The sequence below is a fragment of the Eptesicus fuscus genome, chromosome 9 (genome assembly GCF_027574615.1).
Source record: "Eptesicus fuscus isolate TK198812 chromosome 9, DD_ASM_mEF_20220401, whole genome shotgun sequence".
Taxonomy (NCBI): Eukaryota; Metazoa; Chordata; class Mammalia; order Chiroptera; family Vespertilionidae; genus Eptesicus; species Eptesicus fuscus.
Window position 1 is genome coordinate 31,215,021 of NC_072481.1, and position 22,196 is coordinate 31,237,216.

Consider the following 22,196-nt stretch of genomic DNA (forward strand, 5'->3'; position numbering starts at 1 on the left):
AGCATCTTCATCTTCATCACCATCACAATTAATGAGAAGCTGCCATGAGCCAGTCACACGCTTTACCTCGCTTAACCTCGTAAGCCCATAAGCTATGTATTCAGGGTTATCTCCATGTTACAGGCGAGGAAACTGAGGCTGGGAGAGGTTCAGTAACTTGCCTGAGGTCTCTCCACACTGCCTTGAATGGCAGGCAGGAGAAAGAGTACTGAGGAGTGGCTTTTTAACTATTTAGGGCTTAGATTGCTTTCTCTTCTGTCACATATGTTGCTGTATAAACGGAACACTTTAAAAAATCTGAATGTATTTTTCATGTTCATGTTTCCAAGCCCAGCAATAGCTCGGTGGGGGGCTTGTTCAGTTCTGGCATGTAAATGGTTCCATTAAACTGCAGCTCCTCTGTGAGTGAATTTGTTATCTACAAAGTAAAAGAAACAAACAAAAGCACCTCGATATGTATGGGGGAGATCTATTGCTTCATCTGCCCGGAGCCCCTCCCTGCTGGGAACCACGCACCTCTTCTTCCTGGGCTAGGAACTGCCCCTTCCCCACTCTGCATAGAAGGGGAGGGCTGCCAGCCACAATGCCCCACACCCAATACCCCACACCCAGACCCCAAGGGCTGACATCTGACCCAGACTGGGCAAATGAGTCCTTCCCAGAGAGTCTTCCAACTGGGTGCAGGGACAGAAAATGCTCTGTCTGCCGAAACAGCTATTAGCAGCTGCCCCAATTAGGATTAGGCTTAGCCTTCATCGAAGACCTGAAAACAGTAACTTAAACGAGATGGCAGTTTATCCTGTGAGGCAGCTCAAGTGCCCATCTCCCAGCCCCCTCACCTACCAGGTGCCTGCTGAAGGCATCCTCCTGCAAGCACCCGCCACTGTCCACCTGACTAGAAGCACTGGGTAGCTGATGCCCCCGAGAGCAGCCTTCAAGTAATGGGGTCTGGACATTGGAGAACAGCCCAGCCTCACGGGAGGATTGGGGGGAAGGTAGGATCATCCTGAGGCAAAGTCCACACTCTCCCTGAGGTCCCATTGGGATCGAGGCCGGTTGCCCACAGCAGTAACCTGCTTGTTCATTATCACGCCCTGTATTTATTCTTGGCCCTTCCCTCTCTCGTTTCCCCACTGCTCTATTGATGTTTCCTGGGATCTCCTCCCAAATCAACTGCTTGCCTTGGAATCCTTGATTCAGGGTCTGCTTCTGGGGGAGCCCAGCTTGAGACACCCCTGAGGTCCTCCTTTATCCCAAGAGGAAGACTCCCCCACCTCAGTACTCCCTGGCCACTTCCTCTCCACCTCTAATACAATACATCATGGTCTATCTTGTTGTATTTATTAAGTATGAGGAAAGGGTGAACATAGGAAATACATAAAATTGAGTCGCTTTGTAGAGGGCCGCCTGGGAGGCACCTGGGCATTTCCTTAATTATCATCAGCTGAACTCAGGGCTTAGGCCGAGTCACGCCCTGGGAACATGCCTCCCCAATGAGGCTGGACATGTTAATCAGTTCTCACTTCATAGCAGCCCAGGTGTCAGCAGGGGCGGGTCTAGATATGTAAATCCAGTAATGCTGGGGCCTAGTTAAGAATGCAAATAAGCTCCTTTGATCCTAAGTTTTGGTGTTACTTCCTGGATTTTTGGGATATAAGATAAACCTGCTGGGTGGCTCAGGGTCGTCTTCATGCTGCCTCTCCATCAGAGAGGAAAGATGGCGCCCCACCCAGCCCCAGCTTCATGAATCTATTTCTGCGTCTTGTTTTCTTTATTCCTATTATTTCTCAATCCCTGGCCGCCTCCATTTAGGACCAGTTCGTTCATCTCTCTTTCCGCACGGGATGCGGAAAAGGGAGATCCCCGCCATGTTTGGCCCCCGCAGCATCAGGCCCCCGCATCGCTTAGCCACGCTGCTAAAATTGTTAACATTATGAAGGTTAGTGCATGAGGAAGCTATCCTATTCTTGTTCTAACTAGCTTGGGAATGTAAACTTTTTGGACATTCCAATCCTGTGTCGATGCCTGATACACATCTGGACAGACCCCAGACCTCCAGATAAACCTCTGGTTACTCCCTGAAGGACTCACACATCCGGTCCACCTGATATCGATTATCCAGACCCCTGGCATCTGACTGATAACCATCGTGGACCAATCTTAGGGCTAAAAATGCAGGACAGATAATTCTCAAGAATGTCCTTTTTACTACAAAAACTCTTTTCTTTCTTCTCCAAAACACTTCTAGGACTTTGCCTAGCTGTGTTCATAGTTTGCAAATTATAAGACCCTAGAATAAGTCTTTATCATTTATTTCTAGTAAACCCTTTTTTTTTTAGTTTATTTGACAAGCATAAAATAGAAAGGGATATGCATTTATTGAGTACAAGCTGTGCACCAGGCACTGTACCAGGTATCTTGTGCTCATTCACCCATTTAGTCACTGATTAATTTATTCAACAAACATTTATTTAGCATTTACAATGTGGCAGACAATGATCTAAGCCAGGGGTTGGCAAAGTGTGACCCACAGGCCCAATTCAGCCCCACCACCTGTTTTTGTAAATAAAGTTTTATTAGAACACAGTCATGCGCATTTGTTGACATACTTCTATGGCTGCTTTCAGGCTATAACAACAGAGTTGAGTAGTTGTGACAGCGACTGTATGTCCTGCAAAGCATAAGATATTAGCTATCTGGCCCTTGGTCTGGGGCACTGGGCGTGCTGCAGTGAACAAAATTAACACAAATCCCACCCTCCTGGGTGGAGCTTGCCTTCTACTTGGGTTGGGGGAGAGGTAACACCAATAAACCCAAAACTGAGTAAGATATTTAGTATATTAAATGGTGATAGATGCTCTGAAGAAAAATAAAGCAGGCAGGGAGTATCAGGGATGCTAAGGGCAAAGGAGTGGGGATTGATGTGAAAAATTTGGTGCCAGGAAGTCCTGGCTGTGAAGGTGCCATTGGAGCAGAGACACCAGGTAGAGGAATGGCAGATGTGAGAGCCATACTGGAGTATTTACAAGTTAATCTTATAATGAGCACTAAGTACCAGGCGCCCTTCGAGTGCTTTACGTACATAATCTCACTTAATTACTTAAAAGTCTTTATCTCATTACACACTTAATCTTACAAAAGAATGATCTGAGTATATTTCTAATATTCATGCAGAATTTTCCATGTATGAAGTCCTTTTCTAATGTTTGCTTGCTCTTCACAGCGTTTCAATGAGGTTCCTGACCTCACTGTTGTATAGCCAAAGACCAGAAAGGTCAAGTCCCTTGCCCCAAGTCACTCAGCCAGTAAGTGCTGGAGCTGGAAAGCAAACCCAGGTCTGTCTGGACCCAAACGCCGTATTCCTCTCTCTGAACCACCAGCTTTGGACGGCAACCAATGCCATCTCGTTCCATCCAGACCTCATCCAAATCCTGCACCAAAGAGAAAAGGCAAAGTCATGTTGGAAGGAACTCAATTTCCATCATCCTTCCAGATACAGTGCCCAGATAAACTGAGAGGAAGTGACACCCAGAACTCACATTTGCTCATTTCCTCTGATGATCAGTGACTACTTCTGGCTGTGCCCAGTGCTCCGCAGAGCTAACCCAGAGCAGGTGCTCTAAAGGGAGTTGTCTCCAGATGAACTATTACTGAGGCTTTTGTTTTGTTTCTTTTTACTGAGGTTTCGTTTGGTTTCCTTTTTAGCAGATCATTCTTAAGAAATGAGGGAATTAAGTAGAAAGCCATTAATTCAGCAAATAGGCCTTGAGATTTACTAAATGCAAAATCTTTTTACATAGAAAACAGGTTTATTCTGGCAGGGCTAGAGGTGGTCCTCCCCTGGGAGAGCTCACAGTCTGCAGGGGTGTGTCCTGTGGGACCTATTGTGTGCCAGGCACCGTGCTGAGCCCTTTACATGGGCCAACTCTGCATCTTCATCACAACTCCCTGGGGGAGATGTCACTACTACTTTACAGATGTGGCATCTGAGCCTCAGGGGAGCTGAGGATCTCATCCATGGGCACAAAGTAAGTGGGTGGCAAAACCAGGATTTTTCAGGTGTGTTTGTCCCATATAATGTACACGCTCAGCTGTCACACATCTCAGAGAGCGGATGGGCCAACAGAGTAACTCAGGAGAGTGGAGTCCTTGCTTGTGAGGACTTCAAGAAAGGCTTGCCAAAAGGGTGCTATTGCCCTAGCCGGTTTGGCTCAGTGGATAGAGCGTCGGCCTGCAGATTGAAGGGTCCCGGGTTCGATTCTGGTCAAGGGTCCCGGGTTCGATTCCAAGGGTCCCGGGTTCGATTCTGGGTTGCGGTCTAGATCCCCAGTGCAGGACATGCAGGAGGCAATCAATCAATAATTCTCTCTCATCATTGATGTTTCTATCTCTCTCTCCCTCTCCCTTCTTCTCTGGAATCAATAAAAAAAAAAAAAATTTTTTTAAAGGTGCCATTGAGCTGGGCTCTAAAGATCAGGCCTCCAGACAGAGGGGACCCAACAAGAAAGACTGTTTGCAGGATGGCTCCCACAATTTTGGTTATGGGTCAACACATGTTTGATACAAGTAAGTTACCATCGGGGGCTCTGAGTGCAGAGGTCAGGCTGTGCAGCAAACAGACGTGGAGATGAATCCTTTCTCCCCTTTACTAGTGGTGTTGACCACAGACATGTCAGAGCCAACCTTTCCAAGCCTTGGTTCCTCATCTGTAATATGGACACAAGAGTGATGCTTATACCTCATGGGGTCTTTGTAGGGATTTAATCAAACATGGATATTAAGTGTTTAATATTGTCCCTAGCACATAGCAAGGGCTCTAAAATGTGAACAGTGATGATGACGATGACTGGTGGCCACACTTCAATTCTGAGGAATCGTGATAAAAAAGAGGCCTACCTCCTCCTGGCTGGTGTGGCTCAGTTGGGTGGAGCATCGTCCTGTACACCTAAAGGTCTCAGGTTTGATCGGTCTCGGGTTTGATTCCTGGTCAGGACACAAACCTCGGTTGCAGGTTTGATCCCCAATGTCAACCAATCTCTCTCTCTCTCTCTCTCTCTCTCTCTCTCTCTCTCTCTCTCTCAAATAAATAAGCATATCCTCGGGTAAGGATTAAAAAAAAAAAAAAGAGGCCTATCTTTCCAGTCGCCTTCTGTTCTCTAATCAACTTGAACTTAGGCATTGAACCAATTAACAAGTGGTGCTCTCTGGGCCCAAGGAGAGGAGGTCCCTGAAGACCGAGGGCGTTCCACTCACTGGCAGAGTGAGGAGTCCTTTGGAACCAGAGGCGGCAGCAAAATGATAATTCTCTCCTTAGGACACAGGCTGAGCCTCTCTTGGATGGGCATGTCCTTCGGTTACTTCTTGAGCTTCTTCTAGATAAGATTAAGTTTTCCCTTCGGGTACTCCTCAAACAAATGCATCTGCGCCTGAACCAGTCAATGCAAGCACCCCTCCCCCGCCCCACCCCACCCCCAACCTCGGGAACCTGGAAACAGAGATCCACTCTGCGCCTGCGCAAAGGAACCCAGCGCTTTCTAAGCCAGACCCCAGCGCAGCGTGGGAGCCGTACTCTCTGTCACTGTGCACTCCCTTGATGCATCAAGCTCCCTCTCTCTCTCTCTCCCCTCTCACCCAGTTTTTAGTAAACCTCTTCTCTTTTGAATCTGTTTCACCTACTTTCTTGATTTCTATGCTGAGGGGTAGGGCAAGAACCCCTCTGCTGGTGACACTGATGGTGGGCTAGAGGGGCCCTGTGGTCCCCAGAATTAGAACAGGTTAAGGGATGGGCAAGTTGCTTTCAACTACATCTTTCGTCGACTCCGCGGAACACCTTACATGGTGCTATTATAGTTTCTGTCCTACTTATGAAGAAACGATAGAGTCACTGGCCCAAGGTTACATAGCTAGTAAGGAGCTGGGCAGGATTCCAGTTCAAGCCACCCTCCCACCTCCAGTCCAGTCTGGCTTGGCCTGGCTGGGCTAACTGGGTGCGGTTGCGCGCAGAAGTCCTTCAGATGGACTGTCCCAGTGGTCCTCCGGAGTCTGTCCCCTCCTCTCGGGCACACTGCCCCCGTCTGGGCCATCGGAGGAGTCTCCCATCGGGACTCTCCCCTTCCCCTTCCTCCCACCTGAGTTCACGCTCACACCTCACTCAGACAAACAAACACAGTTGACCATGTCCTTCCCTCGTGTAAAACCCTTCCACTGCCCACAGGCCTGCTTCCCACACTGCCCAGTGACCTCATCTTACTACTGTGTGTGTTGGTGGGCAGGGGAGTGTATTCTTCACAGAAAAAGTTTCACTGGCCTCCGAGGTGAAGACAAACTTGCAGCCTCGGCCAGCAGGCCCCGCCACACTGGGGTGCTTCCCCAACACCCGAGTGCTCTTGAGCTTCAGCCAGAACTACCGTTAAGCCTTCTTACTTACAGCCAGTTGTGACTTAGTCCCCTTGACTAGAATGTCATTTTATCTGCCCTTTTCAGCCTGGGAAGCTCCTAGTTAAGGTCCAGTTCATGTCCCCTCCTCCAAGAAGCCCTCCTTGATCTCACCACCTGCATCCTTGCAATGCTGCTCCCTCAGCATCTTGCTTTCCTTTCTTCACAGCTTCTGACCTCAGGCTGCTGGGACTACTGTTTTGAGGGGCGGCCTCTCCAGGAGGTTAGAAGCAATCAGAGGTCAGGGAGTTCACCATTAACTCTGCCTTTACTTGTTCATTCAGCACACACTTGGAGCCTCTCTGTGGCAGGCGTGGGCTCTGGATGCCAGAATGACTCAGGGTGTCTTCAGAGGAGCTCCAATCTGAGGGAGACACAAACCATTCATTCATTTGTTGATTAAACAAAAAGCAAAACCCTTTTGCTAATCCCCCATCTGGACCAGGCTCTGTATTCAAGGTACAGAAAAGAGCAAAATCTGTGCCTGTTCCAGGGACTCCCAGTCTGGCCAGGGGCCAAGGGAAACCATTAAGTGCCTGATGTGTCCCCAGGGCTGGGCAGGGGGAGGAAGTGAAGGGGGAGGGTGGGAACCAAGGCAAGTGTAGGGTCCTTTTCTTTTAGATGACCATGAATAATTTGTTCTGTGGGATTTTATTTTATTTTTTGTTTTAGGGAACTTGTGGAGTTTTAACCATGAATGAACTCTGTAAATCAAGGCACACAATGAATGACTGATCAACTGATTGATTGACATGTCGCACAGGAAGTTGCTAGCAGTGATAGGGCTACATTCTGGGTCTCCACCACCCTGGACTTCCTCAGTGGGGAACAAATTTACTCTGACCATGGCTGGCTTGAGCAGGCTCTGCAGCTCCAGGCTGGAAAGCCTCCTGAAAACCTGAAGTAAAAGGCAGCAGTTCTCCCAAGGGGGTTGTGAGCATTAATTAGTTACCACTGGTAAAGTGCTCTGAAGATGTGGGGTGTATAAACACAGCCAGTCATTAGGCTTCTCCATACCACTATGCTCCATAGCCTGGGAACTGCTAATTGAGACATAATTAACACCTCAGGGTGCAGAGGATGGATGCTGGCTCTTCCAGGATTGGAAGGGCTGCAGTAATGTGCACGGGGAGCAGGGAGAACTATTAGGCCACTTTGGATCCCGAAATATACCAAAGATTATTCATCTCCTGTCTCCAAGGAGGAAGTGTGGGGAATATTGCCTCAGTAAAACCTTTGGGACTGCACTCGTTGGGGAAAGCCTCGACCACAGTGCAGGGCTGCAGAGGCTGAGCCACACTCTTACATTCAAAAGAGCTCAGGTCTAGCCCAACGCTGTCCTAACCGGTTGGACCGATAGCAGTTCCTCAGTGGTAAGACTGAGATGATAACGTGCTTCCGCCACCTCTGCTATCCCCCAACCCGGCTGCCTAGTGCCTTTTCTTGAGGCCAGCAAATCCAGACCTGGCTGCACACTAGGATCCGGGGGACTATACAGTACTGATGCCCAGGCCCGCCCAGATCAATACCCAGCCTCTCAGGGTTGGGCCTGGGTGCATACGGTGATTCCAGGGCAGTCACGGTTGAGAACCACCGCTTTGGCCCATGTGTCAATCCATGTGAAGAAGATGTAAAGCCCACCTCACACCTGCCCACCATTTCCTGATGCCGTGCCTGTGAGTGTCCTGGTCCCTCTGCCTGGACATTGCACTCCACTCCTACAGGCATTCTTGTCCTGGTAAACCCCATTCATCCTTCAGGCTCAGCTCCACGCTCACCTCCTCGGTGAAGCCCTCCTTCCTGGCATTCCCACAGGAGGTTTATCAGCTCCCATTACACCACTGATTACATTGTGTTGTTCCTGCCAGATCCTGGGTGAGCTGAGAGGTTCTCGGAGCCACTATCAGCATCACCGGTGAATTGCACTGGGTCTGGTACATTTTAAGCACTCAATAAACTATTGCCGTTATTACTTAGATGATATGCAGGTCCCACCTCAGTACATTTGCATTTGTTATGCACAGTGTCTGGAATATTCTTCCCCCAGATTTCTGCAAAGCTCTCTCATCTCGCTCAGGTCTTTGCTAGAATGAGACCTTCTCAATGAGGTTTTCTTAATAATTCTATTTTAAATTGCAACCACTCGACCTCCAACCTGTGCCCTTCTCTAATTTTTCTCCAGAGTATTTGACAGCATCTCACTGGTGGATCCTGTCTTCATATAAAATTTTGATAAGTTGTTCACCATGGACTTTTTGCATTAGTTTTTAAATTAATTCCATTAAAATACCACTTCTCTTGATTACTGTTTTTTGGCCTTCCCTTAAGTTTCACTGTATTTGTTTATCAACTAGAATGTGAGCTACATTGAATACATGTTTGAAAATTGTTCCGGTATGGTCTACTATGAAGAGTTGTGTGCAGTGGGAACGCAGAAAAGGAAGCGACTACCTCTATTTGGAAGGGTTAGAGAAGGAAATTTTGTTTGTTTTTGTTCACTATTCCCAGTTTCTACAACAGTGGCTGGTACATGGTAGCTGCTCAAATATATTTTATGAGTGCCCTAGCTGGTTTGCTCAGTGGATAGAGCTTCGGCCTGCAGACTGAAGGGTCCCAGGTTTGTCTCCAGTCAAGGGCACATGCCTGGGTTGCTGCTCGATTCCCAGTAGGGGGCGTGCAGGAGGCAGCTGATCGATGATTCTCATCATAGATGTTTCTATCTCTCTCTCCCTCCCCCTTCCTCTCTGAAGTCAATAAAAATATATTTTAAAAAATATTTTATGAGTGAAAGTTTGACTTAGTGTCTTAAAGACTGCCTTTTCCCAATTGTTTAAAAAAATTAAATTTCTTTAAATGGAAAGCGTGTAAAATAATAAGGTAGATTTGAAACAACCTGGTCCATTGTATATGGATTACATGTACAATGTTACACTTTGCCCGCAGTTACACTTTTGCCCGTGGTTCTCCCAGTTTGAGAATGGGGCGAGCCCTGGCAGGGGAGGAAACACCAGATTCAAAACCTGGAAAAAAGTCTTTGACCATAGAGTTACACCTCCTTACATCCTAGAGAAACTTCCGGGACGGTGAGGTCTCCTTAGCTGAGCTTCCGGAAAACCATTCACTTGCCTACAAGTTGGGTGGGGCTAGTCCCCTGAGCTCGACTTGTGATTGGTTAGAAAGGAGGGAGGCGGGGCCAGGGGAGGGCACTTCCCCTCACCATTACCACCACCACCACCCCCAACCCCCTCCAGCCTGCTCCAGGCTCACGTGGGCTAGTCCGGCGTGGCGGTCTTGAGGACGGAGTTGGCTGGAACTGCAATTGGTGAGCGTGGGTGACAGCGAGGACTGAGGAGCCCGCGGGAGGCGACCGCGTGAAGAGAGGGCTCTGGGCGCGGACACCTGGGATCCTGGGGTCCGCCTTCCTTTGTGCATCCCGTCTTTGGGTTGGGACGGAGTCACATCACATAAACTCCCGGATAATACTTGTTTCCTGGTCTCAGTTTCCTCCGTGGAAAATTGAGGTCAGGACCTACTCCCTTGTCTACCTCAGGTTGTTGTGAGTGTCACGGTGTCTCTAGAAATGCCAGCCCTGGAAAGACCCTCAGGGATCACCTGGTGGCTGAGCCAATCTTCCCATTTTATATATGGGAAAACTGCGGTCCGGAAAGTGGACTCATTTGACCCGGTCACCAGCCAGCGTCGGCTGAGCCAGTTCTTAGAACGAGGTTTGAGGTTCCATTGCTGTTTTATGCAGCACGGTCCGTGATGGAGACTTCGTGGGAATCGGACGCAGGGACTTGGCCTCCAGATGTGGCCCTGTGCTCATCTGCCAAGTTGCTTGACACAGTGGCTTCACATCTCTGAGCCTCCCTCTCTGTGAATTGGGCATAATGATAATAGCAAACACTTTATGGCACTTATTATATACCAAGCACTGTTATAAGCACTTCATGCATAACTTCCCTGCTTGGATTGCAAGGCCATTGTGAGTCAAAGGACCTTTAAAAAGGCATGTGCTAGAAGGACAGAGTAGATGCTCTTTGAAAATGTATGGAATGATTGAATGACTCAGCCTCTTTACCAGAGTCTGGGGTGCAAGAAACGCTGTATTGTCTGGAAAAATTGAGGTATAATTATTCTCCTGTTGGTGTAAGCTGAGGGGTCTGGGGACAGAGGGCTTAAGGCTCTTATTTAAATTGTCCAGATAGCACCCCTTCACTTTGATCTTTTACTAATGCATTTGATCAAAAAACATTATGAACTGTAGCCTAAATATTAAACATTGCCATAGACCTGAAATCTAAAATTGCAGAAAACCTCATGAACTCATGGTTTAATGGAGGAATAGAGCATGAAACATTGTTCACTCCCAATGCCTGGCACACAGCAGTTTCTCAAAAACATGTTTAAAAATTGTTCCAGTGTGGTCTACTATGAAGAGCTGTGTGTGGTGGGAGCACAGAAGGAAGTAACTATGTCTATTTGGAAGGGTTGGAGAAGGCTTCTTGCAATAAGTGCATCCTGATGAATTGGAGTTGCTGGGGTAAAGTTGGCCTATTCTTGGAATGATGAGCAATTTGGGGCATGTTAGGGGAGTGGTAGGGTAAGAAGCTGGAAGAGATGCGTTGGGATCAAAATATGAAGAGGCTTTGGTACCATTCTGAGAACATTATGATGGGGGATTAATGGATTATAAACAGGAGTGATTGAATCAGTATATCTGAAATATGGAGACTGGGCAGATAGGAATCAAGAATCGTTCAGTTCATTCATTGGTAGACATTTATTGAATGTCTGCTGTATCCTGGCACCATGCTGGCTGTTGCAATATAACTTGGGACAAAATGGACATGGTTATTGCCCACATGGAGTTCACAGGCTAAATCAGAGTGGGTGAACAGTTAAGCTTCTGCAGTTCTCCCAGTGTGGTCCCCGGACCAGCAGCATCAGCATCACCTGGGAACTTGCTAGAACTACAGGTTTTCTGCCTAAACCCCAGACCTACGAAATCAGAAACTGTGTGTGTGAGGCCTCACTGTCAGTGTTTTAACAAGCCCTCCAGGTGATTCTGATGCTCACTAAAGTTTCAGAACCGCTGGTCTATTGTAACAAGTGGTATTGAGGGGCTAACTCAAGGCTGAGGCAGTAAGGGTCAGAAAGGAGGGGGTGGACTTGAGAGAAACCTTGCTTTAGGAGGAGCCAAGGGTGAAGGCATTTCTGGCTTGGGCCACTGGCCTGAGGTGGAATCTCAGGTGATGCAGTCAGGTGTGAATCACACGCTTTCTGCCTTCAGGACCCACACTTCTCCATGTAGTCACACTAGGACTCTGTAGCAGTGCCTCCCAACCTTTTTCAGGTCATAGGCCACATAGGAAATGAGAGTATCTGTACAGTGCGCAGGGGAAATGGATGAAGCTGCCTGAGGTTGGAGGGGCCAGCTGGAGGCAACCACGTGAGAATTCCAGCTTCCCAGCACTAAGAGGGATCAGGAACCCATTCTTAGCATACTGCAGGGGAGCTCTGCTCCATGGCATATGCTGAAAATCAGAGGTGCTCACTAAATTTGACATAGAAATCAAGAACCTTGGAAGTTTATACCCTTTGACTCAGTAATTTCATTCATTCCTGAAAATTCTGTTCCAAATATATTACAAAATAAAACCTTCTGTTCATTGTAGATTATGTATAAAGGAGAAAACTCAACAACTTGCTGGTAGTAGGAGAATCATTCTTAATAGAATCAATGGATGAAATGTGGTACTCTCATTAGAAGTATGTCAATATTTGGTAAAATCGTAGAGAAACCCACATGCTCAGTCATCAGACAATGTCTAGTAAGCCCTGCTGTGTGCTTAGTGGAGAGCAAGTTAGATGTGGTCCTTGCCTGCACAGAGCAGAGCGCCTGGGGGAAGACAGGCAGCTCATTGAGCAGTAACTCCAAAGAGTGATTGGTGTTTGGTGGGGGTGAGGGGCTGCTGCAGGAGAAGCTGGTTTTTGGGGTATAGGGAGAGGGACAGGAAGGCATCCTAGAGGACTAGATGCCAGTCCTGAGGCCTGGAGGATGGGTAAGTATTGGTATGCAAGGGGGAAAGTGTGTTTAAAAGTGAGCATGGTGCAGCTGGAATGTGGAGAGGGAGATGGTAAGATGAGGCCAGAGGAGCGGCAGCCGGCTCACATGGGGCTGTGGGCACTGTGAAGGTCAGAAGCTTAGACCCAATTCCAAGGGTAGCAGGAAGCTATTGGAGGACTTTAAACAAGAGAAACTATTATGGGTTTTGGAAGTATTCTCTGGCTGTAGGGTGGAGAATGGATTGGAGAAGGAGGGGATGGAAGCTGGATGCCCAGTGAGGAGGCTGTTGCAATAACCAGGTGAGATGATGATGGCCTGGACCTGGCTGGAGGCTGTGGAGGTGGAGAGAAGGAGTAGATTGAATAGCACATGAAGAGGCAGGAATGACAGGGCCAAGGGGGGCATGTATATGAGACATGGATGGAGGGGATGAACCCAGGTTTCTAGTTTGGGCAAAGGGTGGCTTCTGGTGCCATTCAGAGTGATAGGCAGCACTGGAGGGGGGCGGGTTTGGGGAGAAGGTGCTGAGTGTGAAGTGCAGTGTGTTCTCCAGGAGGCAGTGGGTAGGTAGGTCTGAAATTCGAGAGATGGGGGTGTAGATGTTGACTTGGAGCATTAGCATGCGGCCTAACCAGGGAGTGTGTGTGAGGGGGAGGAAAACAAGACATTTAAGGAGGGTGGGCATTTAAAAGGGTGGGCAAAGGACAGGACTGACAAAAAAGGTAAGGGATCATCAGCTGCAGTTGTCTCTAAGCCGAGGGATTATAGTTGCTTTTCTTTCCTTTTTTATTTCTTTAACCCCCCGTTTTCTATAATAACAATAGCAAACATCGATTGAGCTCATAGAATGTGCTAGATAACTGTTCTAATAACTTTTTATAACTCTTCTAAATTCCCACAATGAACCTATAAGGTAGGTCCTATTACCATTTTACAGATGAAGAAGCTGAGCACAGAGGGGTTAAGTCACATGTCCTGAGCTACACCGGGCGCAGTCAGCGGGAAGCCCTCTGGAATCCAGGCTGCCTGGTGTCAGAGCCTGTGCGTTCGCCATTTGTGCATGTCTCTTCACAGTACACTACTGTATTTTTGTAAGCGGGAAAATATATATACTTTTTACATGGCAGTAGAGGGAAGAAAGTATACTTGGATCTGCTAGGATATTCAAAGTAAAAGGATTTGCATCTGCAGAATCAGTGGCTGTCTTAGAAGTTTGTTGGAGGCCACACTGAGCTGGCTACTTCACAGTCAGACAGTTAACACCTATTTCTGCACCACTCATTTTTCTCCAGGCACAAGTGCTTCCCTGTGCCGGGGTGTCATGGAAGGGCTGCTGACAAGATGCAGAGCACTGCCCGCTCTGGCCTCCTGCAACCACCAGCTCTCTGGGTACCTTCCCCGCAGGTTTCCCCACTGTGCCCCAGGGAGAGGGAAGCGCTTGGTGCTGTCCTGCCTGTTCCAGCCCCAGAACCTTCGGGAAGACCAGGTGCTCCCACTGGAGGGCAGATCTGGCGACCTGACCTGTAAGAGCCAGCGGCTGATGCTGCAGGTGGGCCTGATCCACCCAGCGAGCTCCGGCTGTTACCACCTCCTGCCTTACACTGTTCGTGCCATGGAGAAGCTGGTGCGGGTGATAGACCAGGAGATGCAGGCCATTGGCGGGCAGAAGGTCAATATGCCCAGTCTCAGCCCAGCAGAGCTCTGGCGAGCCTCCAACCGGTGGGACTTGATGGGCAAGGAGCTGCTAAGACTTAGAGACAGACACGGCAAGGAATACTGCCTAGGACCAACTCACGAGGAAGCCATTACAGCCCTGGTTGCCTCCCAGAAGACACTGTCCTACAAGCAGCTCCCATTCCTGCTGTACCAGGTGACAAGGAAGTTTCGGGATGAGCCCAGGCCCCGCTTTGGTCTTCTCCGTGGCCGAGAGTTTTACATGAAGGACATGTACACCTTCGACTCCTCCCCAGAGGCCGCCCGGCAGACCTACAGCCTGGTATGTGATGCCTACAGCAGCCTGTTTGACAGGCTGGGGCTGCGGTGTGTCAAGGTCCAGGCAGACGTGGGCAGCATCGGGGGCACGATGTCTCACGAGTTCCAGCTCCCAGTGGAGATTGGAGAGGACCGGTTTGCTGTCTGTACCAGCTGCAGCTTCTCGGCCAACGTGGAGACGCTAGACTCGTCTCAAATGATCTGCCCTGCTTGCCAGGGACCACTGACTGAAACCAAAGGCATTGAGGTGGGGCACACGTTTTACCTGGGCACCAAGTACTCCTCCATTTTCAATGCCCAGTTTATTAACGTCCATGGCAAGCCTTCCCTGGCTGAAATGGGGTGCTATGGCTTAGGTGTGACACGGATTTTGGCTGCTGCCATTGAGGTTCTCTCTACAGAAGACTGCATTCGCTGGCCGAGCCTCCTGGCTCCTTACCAAGTCTGCCTCATCCCCCCGAAGAAGGGCAGTAAGGAAGAGGCGGTTGCAGAGCTCATGGGGCAGCTGTACGACCACATCTCAGAGGCAGTGCCGCAGCTTCGTGGGGAGATCCTACTGGACGACAGGACCCATCTGACCATTGGGAACAGACTGAAGGATGCCAACAAATTTGGCTACCCCTTTGTGATCATCGCCGGCAAGAGGGCCTTGGAGGACCCTGCCCATTTTGAGGTTTGGTGCCAGAACACCAGTGAAGTGGTCTTTCTCACCGAAGAAGCAGTCATAGAATTACTGAGCCACGTGCAGGTTGTGTAAATGCCCAGCCCACCCTCCTCATGCCGCGCCTTGGAGTTCGTCCTAATGCTGCTGCCTTTCCTGCACTCCTTTCTGGGGCTGGTCTCTCAGAAACAGGCAGCTCATGGACGATGAGCACAAGTTAGGGAAACCAATTTTTATCCAGTCATTTATTCATACTATTTGTATTAAAGTCATTAACTTGGTCCCTTTCTCTGGACTGGCCATGCTGCCACATACCATTCCTTTGATATCTTGTTAGGAGGCAGGGAGGCAAGAAAGAGCAGCCTTCTTGTCCTGGCCCTGAGGCGAGTCACTTCCCTTCTCTCAGCTGTCCCATGTGTAGGGTGGGGGTGGCTGATGGCCAAGGCCCTCCCGGCTCCATAGTCTGACCACAGGCCACTTGCTGCATACAAGTGTGGAGAGCAGGCCAGGAGAAAATGGAACTAGATCTGTAAAGTCTTTAACAGCTGTCTGTCACTGGCTGGTTCCACGAGAGGTTCATAACAGACAGATCTGGTTCCTCTAATCCCCCTTTAGTCTAAGTTACACAGAAAGCTGATGTAATCAGCTAATGGCCCCAGTAGATCTACTCTATTGAGGTGGCTCTGCACGAGATCATGTTGTGACGATTGAATAAAGTCAAACTATTGGGATGAGCCGTGCATGCTCATTTGAAACAATGGTGACATCTGCCTTCTTAATTGTATGTGGTACCTTGTCTTGAGAGTCTTCTTTCCCTTCTTTTTCTACCATGTCTACATTCCATTCCAAAAGGGGGGGAAAATGGGTGTCTGGGAAAGTGTGTTTTAAACTATTTCTTCCACAAATAAAGGATAGCAGGCTTTGAGTGCCACTATGACCTTATCCTCAGTGCAGTTAGATCCTAGAGGCATGTCAGGGGTGAATACTAAGGTCTCTGCGTGAATTATGTGGAAAACTAGGAGCAGATTTGAGCCGTTACTGTGGAGCCACCTGCTTTCATTGCTCCTGCTCACCAGATTAGGGTCTCGACAAGTCCAAATCAAATAAGAATCTGACAAGGACAAGCTCAAAGCCACCACCTCCTGAAAGTATACCTGACGACATCTGGAAGTGGTTTTCCCTCCGGCTCCCCAGCACTCTCCTGTTCAGCCCTTCTTGTTTGGGGCCACAAAACTTGTTTGGTGAGCCAGCCTCTTGTAGCTGATGGTCAGCTCCTTGAGGCCAGGGTCCTAGGCCAGTGGTCGGCAAACTGCGGCTTGCGAGCCACTTGCGGCTCTTTGGCCCCTTGAGTTTTTAGCAAAGGCCAGCTTAGGAGTACCCTAATTAAGTTAATAACAATGTACCTACCTATATAGTTTAAGTTAAAAAATTTGGCTCTCAAAAGAAATTTCAATCATTGTACTGTTGATATTTGGCTCTGTTGACTAATGAGTTTGCCGACTACTGTCCTAAGCGGATTCCAAGTGCACTGCAGTTCTTGTCTTGGCCAGCTGTTCCACCTGTCACACAGCTTCCAAGCAACTTGTTACTGCAAGAGTAACCCACCCTAAGCACACACCATCAGGTTTCCTCAGTAAAGCCTATGCCAAGCCCTTATGACGCCCAAGCCTACCACGGAGCTCAGGCCCAGCATGTAGGTCAGGAGATGCGGATTCTGACAGCAAACCTAGAAAGGCTGGACTGTGAGGCATGGGAGCTTACCCTTGGCTACACATTGGAATCATGTGGGTCCTACTCAGAGGTTCTGCTTATGGGGTAGGGTGTGGCCAGGTGTCAGGAATTTAAAAGCCCCTGGATGATTCTAATGTACAAAGTCCATTGAGAGCTCCTGGTATTCGGGTAGCTGCCTTCTCTGAGCCCACTTTGTAGTTGAGCATTTCTTTGAATAATTTCGGTTTTACATTATCAGACTGATGTGAGCTCACTGCTTTTAATGGTCTGGTTTTTATTTGTTGGGGGCTTTCCATGTGCCATTGTGCTGTGAGGTCCTTTTATACACTGTTTTCAGTCTTTGAAACTGCAGGGGAGGTGCTGTTACTCCCAATTTACCAAGGAGCGAACCTGAAATTTAAGCAACTTAAGGATGCACAGTTCTTAAGTATCAGAGCTAGAACCCAAATACTGATCAAAACCTATGCCCCTCAACCATACCACATGGCCTCTGCCTGTGCAAAAGTGATTTCAGTAAATAAAACTGAATTATTTATGTCTATCTAATCAAGTTAGCCTAAAATAAATGAGAAATTAGAATTCGTGCAAATAGACGCATATATATTTAAATTTGTACTCTATAATGCAGGCTAGCCAAATGTAAGCACTTTATAAAACCAATGAATTTTAAACTCTCATAAGTGTATGAGTTATAGAATGATTAGAGGATGATATAGAATTCAGGAAGTCTGGAGTGGGAGGAGCACTTGGAGCCTGCCTGTCGAACCCACACTTCAAGAGCAAACCTAGAAAGGCTGGACTGTGAGGCATGGGAGGCCTGGCACTCAGGTAGTTACTTCAGGAGTGTACTTCCCTGAAGAGCCATGGTGTGGAAGGTTCATGTTTTTTCCTTTGCCATGTAAACGTATTTCCCAGATTAGGGCTGTTCCTTCAGCTTGGGTACCAGAAGGGTAAGACAGTGGAGCAGAGCTGCAGCAGCTGTCCTGCAGCCACCGATTGTAACATGAATGAGGAATAAATGCTTGTTGTGGTAATGGTACTGAGATTTGGGGGTTTGTTACTACAGCAAAGCTAACTAATCATTAAATTGAAACCAGCAGCTATCCTTAAAATGTACTAATGTGAGGTTTTGTGCCATGTGCTTCCTTGTCTTTGAAGGGCAACTTGGTGTGGATTATTTACAAAGACCACGCTGCTTGTGGCCAGGAAGCTGAAGTTCAGCTTCCATCCTAAGCCGGCTGAGGCCATATTGAGCAATTCTCTCTTGCTTCCCAGATAGAGGCTCCTGCTTGGTTCTCTTTGTAAGAACTCCGCACTTTGTGCAAGCGGCCTGGCATTCAGTTAGCAACAACCCATGGAAGCTCACAGAAGCCTTGAGAGCTGCTGGCCTAACAGGAGTGGACACCAAAGTGGTGTCTGAATGTGGGGAGCCTAAAGGTGCCACCCCCTTCTGCTGGCCCACATGCGCTACCCACCCACCTACCATATGCAAAGGGCTAACTGGCCTAACAAGGGCAGCTGCCACTTACTAAGCACGTGCTGTTAGCCAGGCACTGTTGTCTTCGTTTTACTGACCAGAAAGGGCTGGGAGTATGAGGAAGGTCATACTTGCACAAGGTCACATGGCTATCAAGAGGCCCAGGAAGTCTGACCTGAGTCTCTAGTATGGGTCACTATGATATAAGCCATTATTTTTAAGTCAAGTAAAGAACCTTGATTTTCTTCACGTTCCCTAAATTTGCAATAACATCATAAAAATATTTTTCATATTATAGAAAACTATCCGTAACTATAAAAACTTTATCTAACTTTAAAACAAAGCTTTAAGCCCAGCCAGCGTGCTCAGTGGTTAAGCACCAACCTACGAACCAGATCACGGTTTGATTCCCGGTCAGGACACATGGCCCTAGTAGGGGGTGTGCAGGAGGCAGCCGATCAATGATTCTCACCATTGATGTTTCTATCTCTCCTTTCCTCTCTGAAATAAATAAAAATATATTTAAAAAATAATTTAAAAAAACGACATACCCTTGGATGCATAACCCATTTGAAAAAGCATTCTGGTGCCTTGGTGTAGAAATGGAAGGCCTGGCACTCAGGTAGTTAAGGAAATGATAATTTCAACAGATTTCTGCAAAGCTCTTTATGGAGAGCCCAGCAGGTGTCTCTTCCATTAAGACACAGAATATTAATGGAGCCCTTGATTTACATCCTAAGCTTGATTTACATGATGGTTTTGTTATGCATCAACCTTTGTCCCCAAGTATTAATTCTGCTAAATATTTCTCAGCCAGTTGCTTCTAGATCTCCCCAAGGAATGAGCAATGATAATACAGCCGGTACCTGTTATTTTGCCAGCATTTCCATTTCATCAATTTATGGTAAGAGGTAACACTGGCAACTTCAGGGAGGAGAAAGGTACACAATTTGAATATTTCAGTCTCTCCTCTAAGGAGAACAGTTCCGCAGGTGCTGCTTGGTTCTGGCTGGTGGCATTCCCCAGGAAGCTTGTAAAGCATCACATCAAGAAAACATGATCCAGGTCTGGACATAAACAGCAGACCTGAGTTCCCATTGGGGGTATTTCCTAAGTCATCTGGTATGAGGGAAGTGTTTCCTGAGAGCACAGTAAGGGTTAAGCATTTCATAAGCTCAGCCAGACAACACAGGGAGGTAGGTACCATTATCATGAGGGCATCTTATAGATGAAGAATCTGAGATACACTAAGGGCAAGTAATTTGTCTAAGGTGCTAGAGGTGGATCTAGGATTATATCTCTTTGGAACTTTCAACAAATTATACTGCTCCTGGCTACTGCAAGAAACACTGGCTTAGGACTCAGGACACCTAGGTTTCCAACTTGACCTTGGGCAAATCACTACACTCTCAGTGAACGGAAAGCAGAGGACAGATACCTATTTCATATCTACAAGGCTTCTGTAGCTCAAAGGTTGATCCAACCAGACCTCTCTTAATATAGTAAGATCAACGGGGTGTAGCCTAATTTAGGGGATGTAGCACCTGGCCTGCAATCAGGCCTTTGCCAGTCAGATGGTATGTGGCAGGTGAATTCCCACTTTGGGCCTGTTCCCATCCTTTTCATGGCAAAGGAAAAAACATGAACCTTCCACACCATGGCTCTTCAGGGAAGTATACTCCTCCCCGGGGGAAGGGGTGGGCACTGCAAAAAGTCCCATGGCTACATGTAAGGACATATAAAGCCCTCTAGGTACAACTTATGACAGTGACTCAACATGCCAAAAGGTTTTCCAGTTTAAAAGGCACAAAATCCTAAAATGTGAAAAACTGGGGAAGAATGCAGAGTCCACTGTCCAAGTGTATCATAGTCCTCCATATTGCAAAGATCAGGAAAACTGGCAAACCTTTTAGGGGTTCTGGAGAATGCCAGATTGTAGGTGTTTACAGATGTAGAAACAGGACCCAGTTTTCCTGGCCCCATCTTACCCCAAGGTATCTTCAGTATCCAAACAGAGCAACCCTCCATGCTCATGAAATAACTGGAGGTCAGTCTCAGCTTTAGTGCCTTAAATTACATGCATGGTTTGTATATATGCAGTTTGAGGGGTAGCTTCTCCAAAGCCTCTAACTCCACAACGGTTCAGAACCAGGTCACCAGATCCTGAGTCAGTTCAGTGAGTTCCGTGGGTCAGTTGCTGTGGTAACCGCAACACATGGCCCCGTCAGAGAGGGAGGCTGGTAGTTAGCACAGCTCAGAGTCCTTAAGGATGCCTTGACCAAGGCAGAGAGTTTTGTATCAACAGAGGAGAATGAAGACTAGCTGAGGCTCAGCACTTTGGTCAGAGCGGCTGCAGCTCAAGGAACTCAGCAGCTCTTCCCCACCCACAATGTGAGGAAGGACTGTCTCCAGGGTGCCAAAAAAGTGTTGGATTCTAGGAGTATGTCCAGCTGATTCAAGTATGCTGTATTCCAGGCAGAGGCGGGTCTGGGAGGAGATCCAGGTGGCCTGGCTCTGCCGCCTGGCTCAGTCACTTTACCTGGTGCACCTTTCTCCCCCGAAGATAATTTCTACAAAAAGGAGAGGATTCCACACAGACCAAAAATGCTGGTGTCAGGGTTTTTACAAAGTACCTGCAGTGAATACAACAAAAGAGAGGAGTGAATTGAATTGCAATCTTAATCATCCAAGGGCTTTCCCAACAACATTCAAGGTGAACCTTTGGATGTGAGTCAACATTACATAAGTTTAGCATATTTATTTGTTGGTTTGTTTAAAAATCTGGCAAATTGGCATAACTCCACCCCCTTATAACCTCGCCAGAACCTCTGAGCCAGTCCTCTAGCCTTGAGTGTTGGTGGCTAAACATGACATAAAAAACTACAAGAGCATGCTTTCATTCATTCAATAGTGAATACCCAGGGTGAGCCAGGCACTGTGCTGAAAACAGAGATTAAAAAACAAACGAAAACCCCTGTCCCTGCTCTCAAGCCCAAGAGGGAGGGAGATAAATAATCAATCCAGGACAGCAAGGAACATCTGTAGAAGCACTGGTGAGGTACAGCCTTAGCCCAAGAGGTGTGTTTCCCTCCATGGGAAAGAGGAATCAGGAAAGGTTTCTTGGAAATGTCATGTCTGAGCTTGACTTTAATTTGGATAAGGGGCTGTGCTGGGGATGTGAAGCCAGGCAGTGCGGGTCACTAGAATGTTTGCTGTTGTTGGGCATAAAGCAAACAAAGTGGGGCAGGTTGGAGAAACAGGCAAGGCCTTGGCCTCCCAGCTTGAGGGGCGTTAGCATTACCCAATGTGCTTGGATTTGGACAGAGGGGCCTGTATCTTGGCTCCAGTCCAGGGACTGAAATTTCTGGAAACCTCTCCTGGGTAGCCTCTTGTCTATACCAGTCATTTACAAAGCAATGACTTCCAACAGCATTTACATTTTCTGAGAAGCATCAAATTGGTCTTTTCCACAAATCAGTCTGTTTTCTGTTTAGCCTCCCACACTCCCGCTTTAGGAGATAGGGGAGAGTGGAACTCAGGACTTTAAAGAATCTAGGTAATTTTCTAACAATTGAGAAAGTAAACAGCTAAGAATCTGTCAATAAAATAGAAAGGAGATTTGGGGCCAGAAAAAAATACTGCCAAGAGAAGTCACTGATCATATTTAAAGAAATCTTCACCTCCTTCTTGTCAACCCAAAACAGAAGCATAAAGAGCAGCTGGACAATTGTACTGAGTCAGTCACATCAGCAATTCCCACCCAATCTGCCTCCTAAACCTCTCAAATCCATCCCCTATTTTAGGTCACACCATCAATAGTACACTTAAAA

General features: G+C 47.7%; 2 protein-coding genes and 1 long non-coding RNA gene across 5 annotated transcripts in view; 2 read left to right on the top strand and 1 right to left on the bottom strand.

Moving 5' to 3' along the window:
* The first annotated feature begins 3,952 nt into the window (after positions 1–3,952).
* Positions 3,953–7,351, top strand: LOC114230750 (uncharacterized). The gene is made up of 3 exons (XR_003616704.2): positions 3,953–4,028; positions 4,449–4,566; positions 7,108–7,351. It is a non-coding gene; the product is annotated as an uncharacterized LOC114230750 (long non-coding RNA).
* Positions 6,542–22,196, bottom strand: part of TTC4 (tetratricopeptide repeat domain 4) — a 28,295-nt gene continuing 12,640 nt past the window's right edge. For 2 of the 3 annotated variants that reach the window (XM_008139270.3, XM_054720504.1), the window contains exon 10: positions 20,414–20,999. In XM_008139270.3, the coding sequence (XP_008137492.2) occupies positions 20,897–20,999 (103 nt within the window). In that variant the 3' untranslated portion in view covers positions 20,414–20,896. Of the gene's footprint in view, positions 6,800–20,413; positions 21,000–22,196 lie in introns of those variants that run through there. The other variant, XM_054720503.1, reaches the window with a different exon arrangement.
* Positions 9,687–15,991, top strand: PARS2 (prolyl-tRNA synthetase 2, mitochondrial). The gene is made up of 2 exons (XM_008139269.3): positions 9,687–9,757; positions 13,798–15,991. The coding sequence occupies exon 2, from the start codon at positions 13,827–13,829 to the stop codon at positions 15,252–15,254; it is 1,428 nt and encodes a 475-aa protein (XP_008137491.2). The 5' UTR covers positions 9,687–9,757; positions 13,798–13,826; the 3' UTR covers positions 15,255–15,991.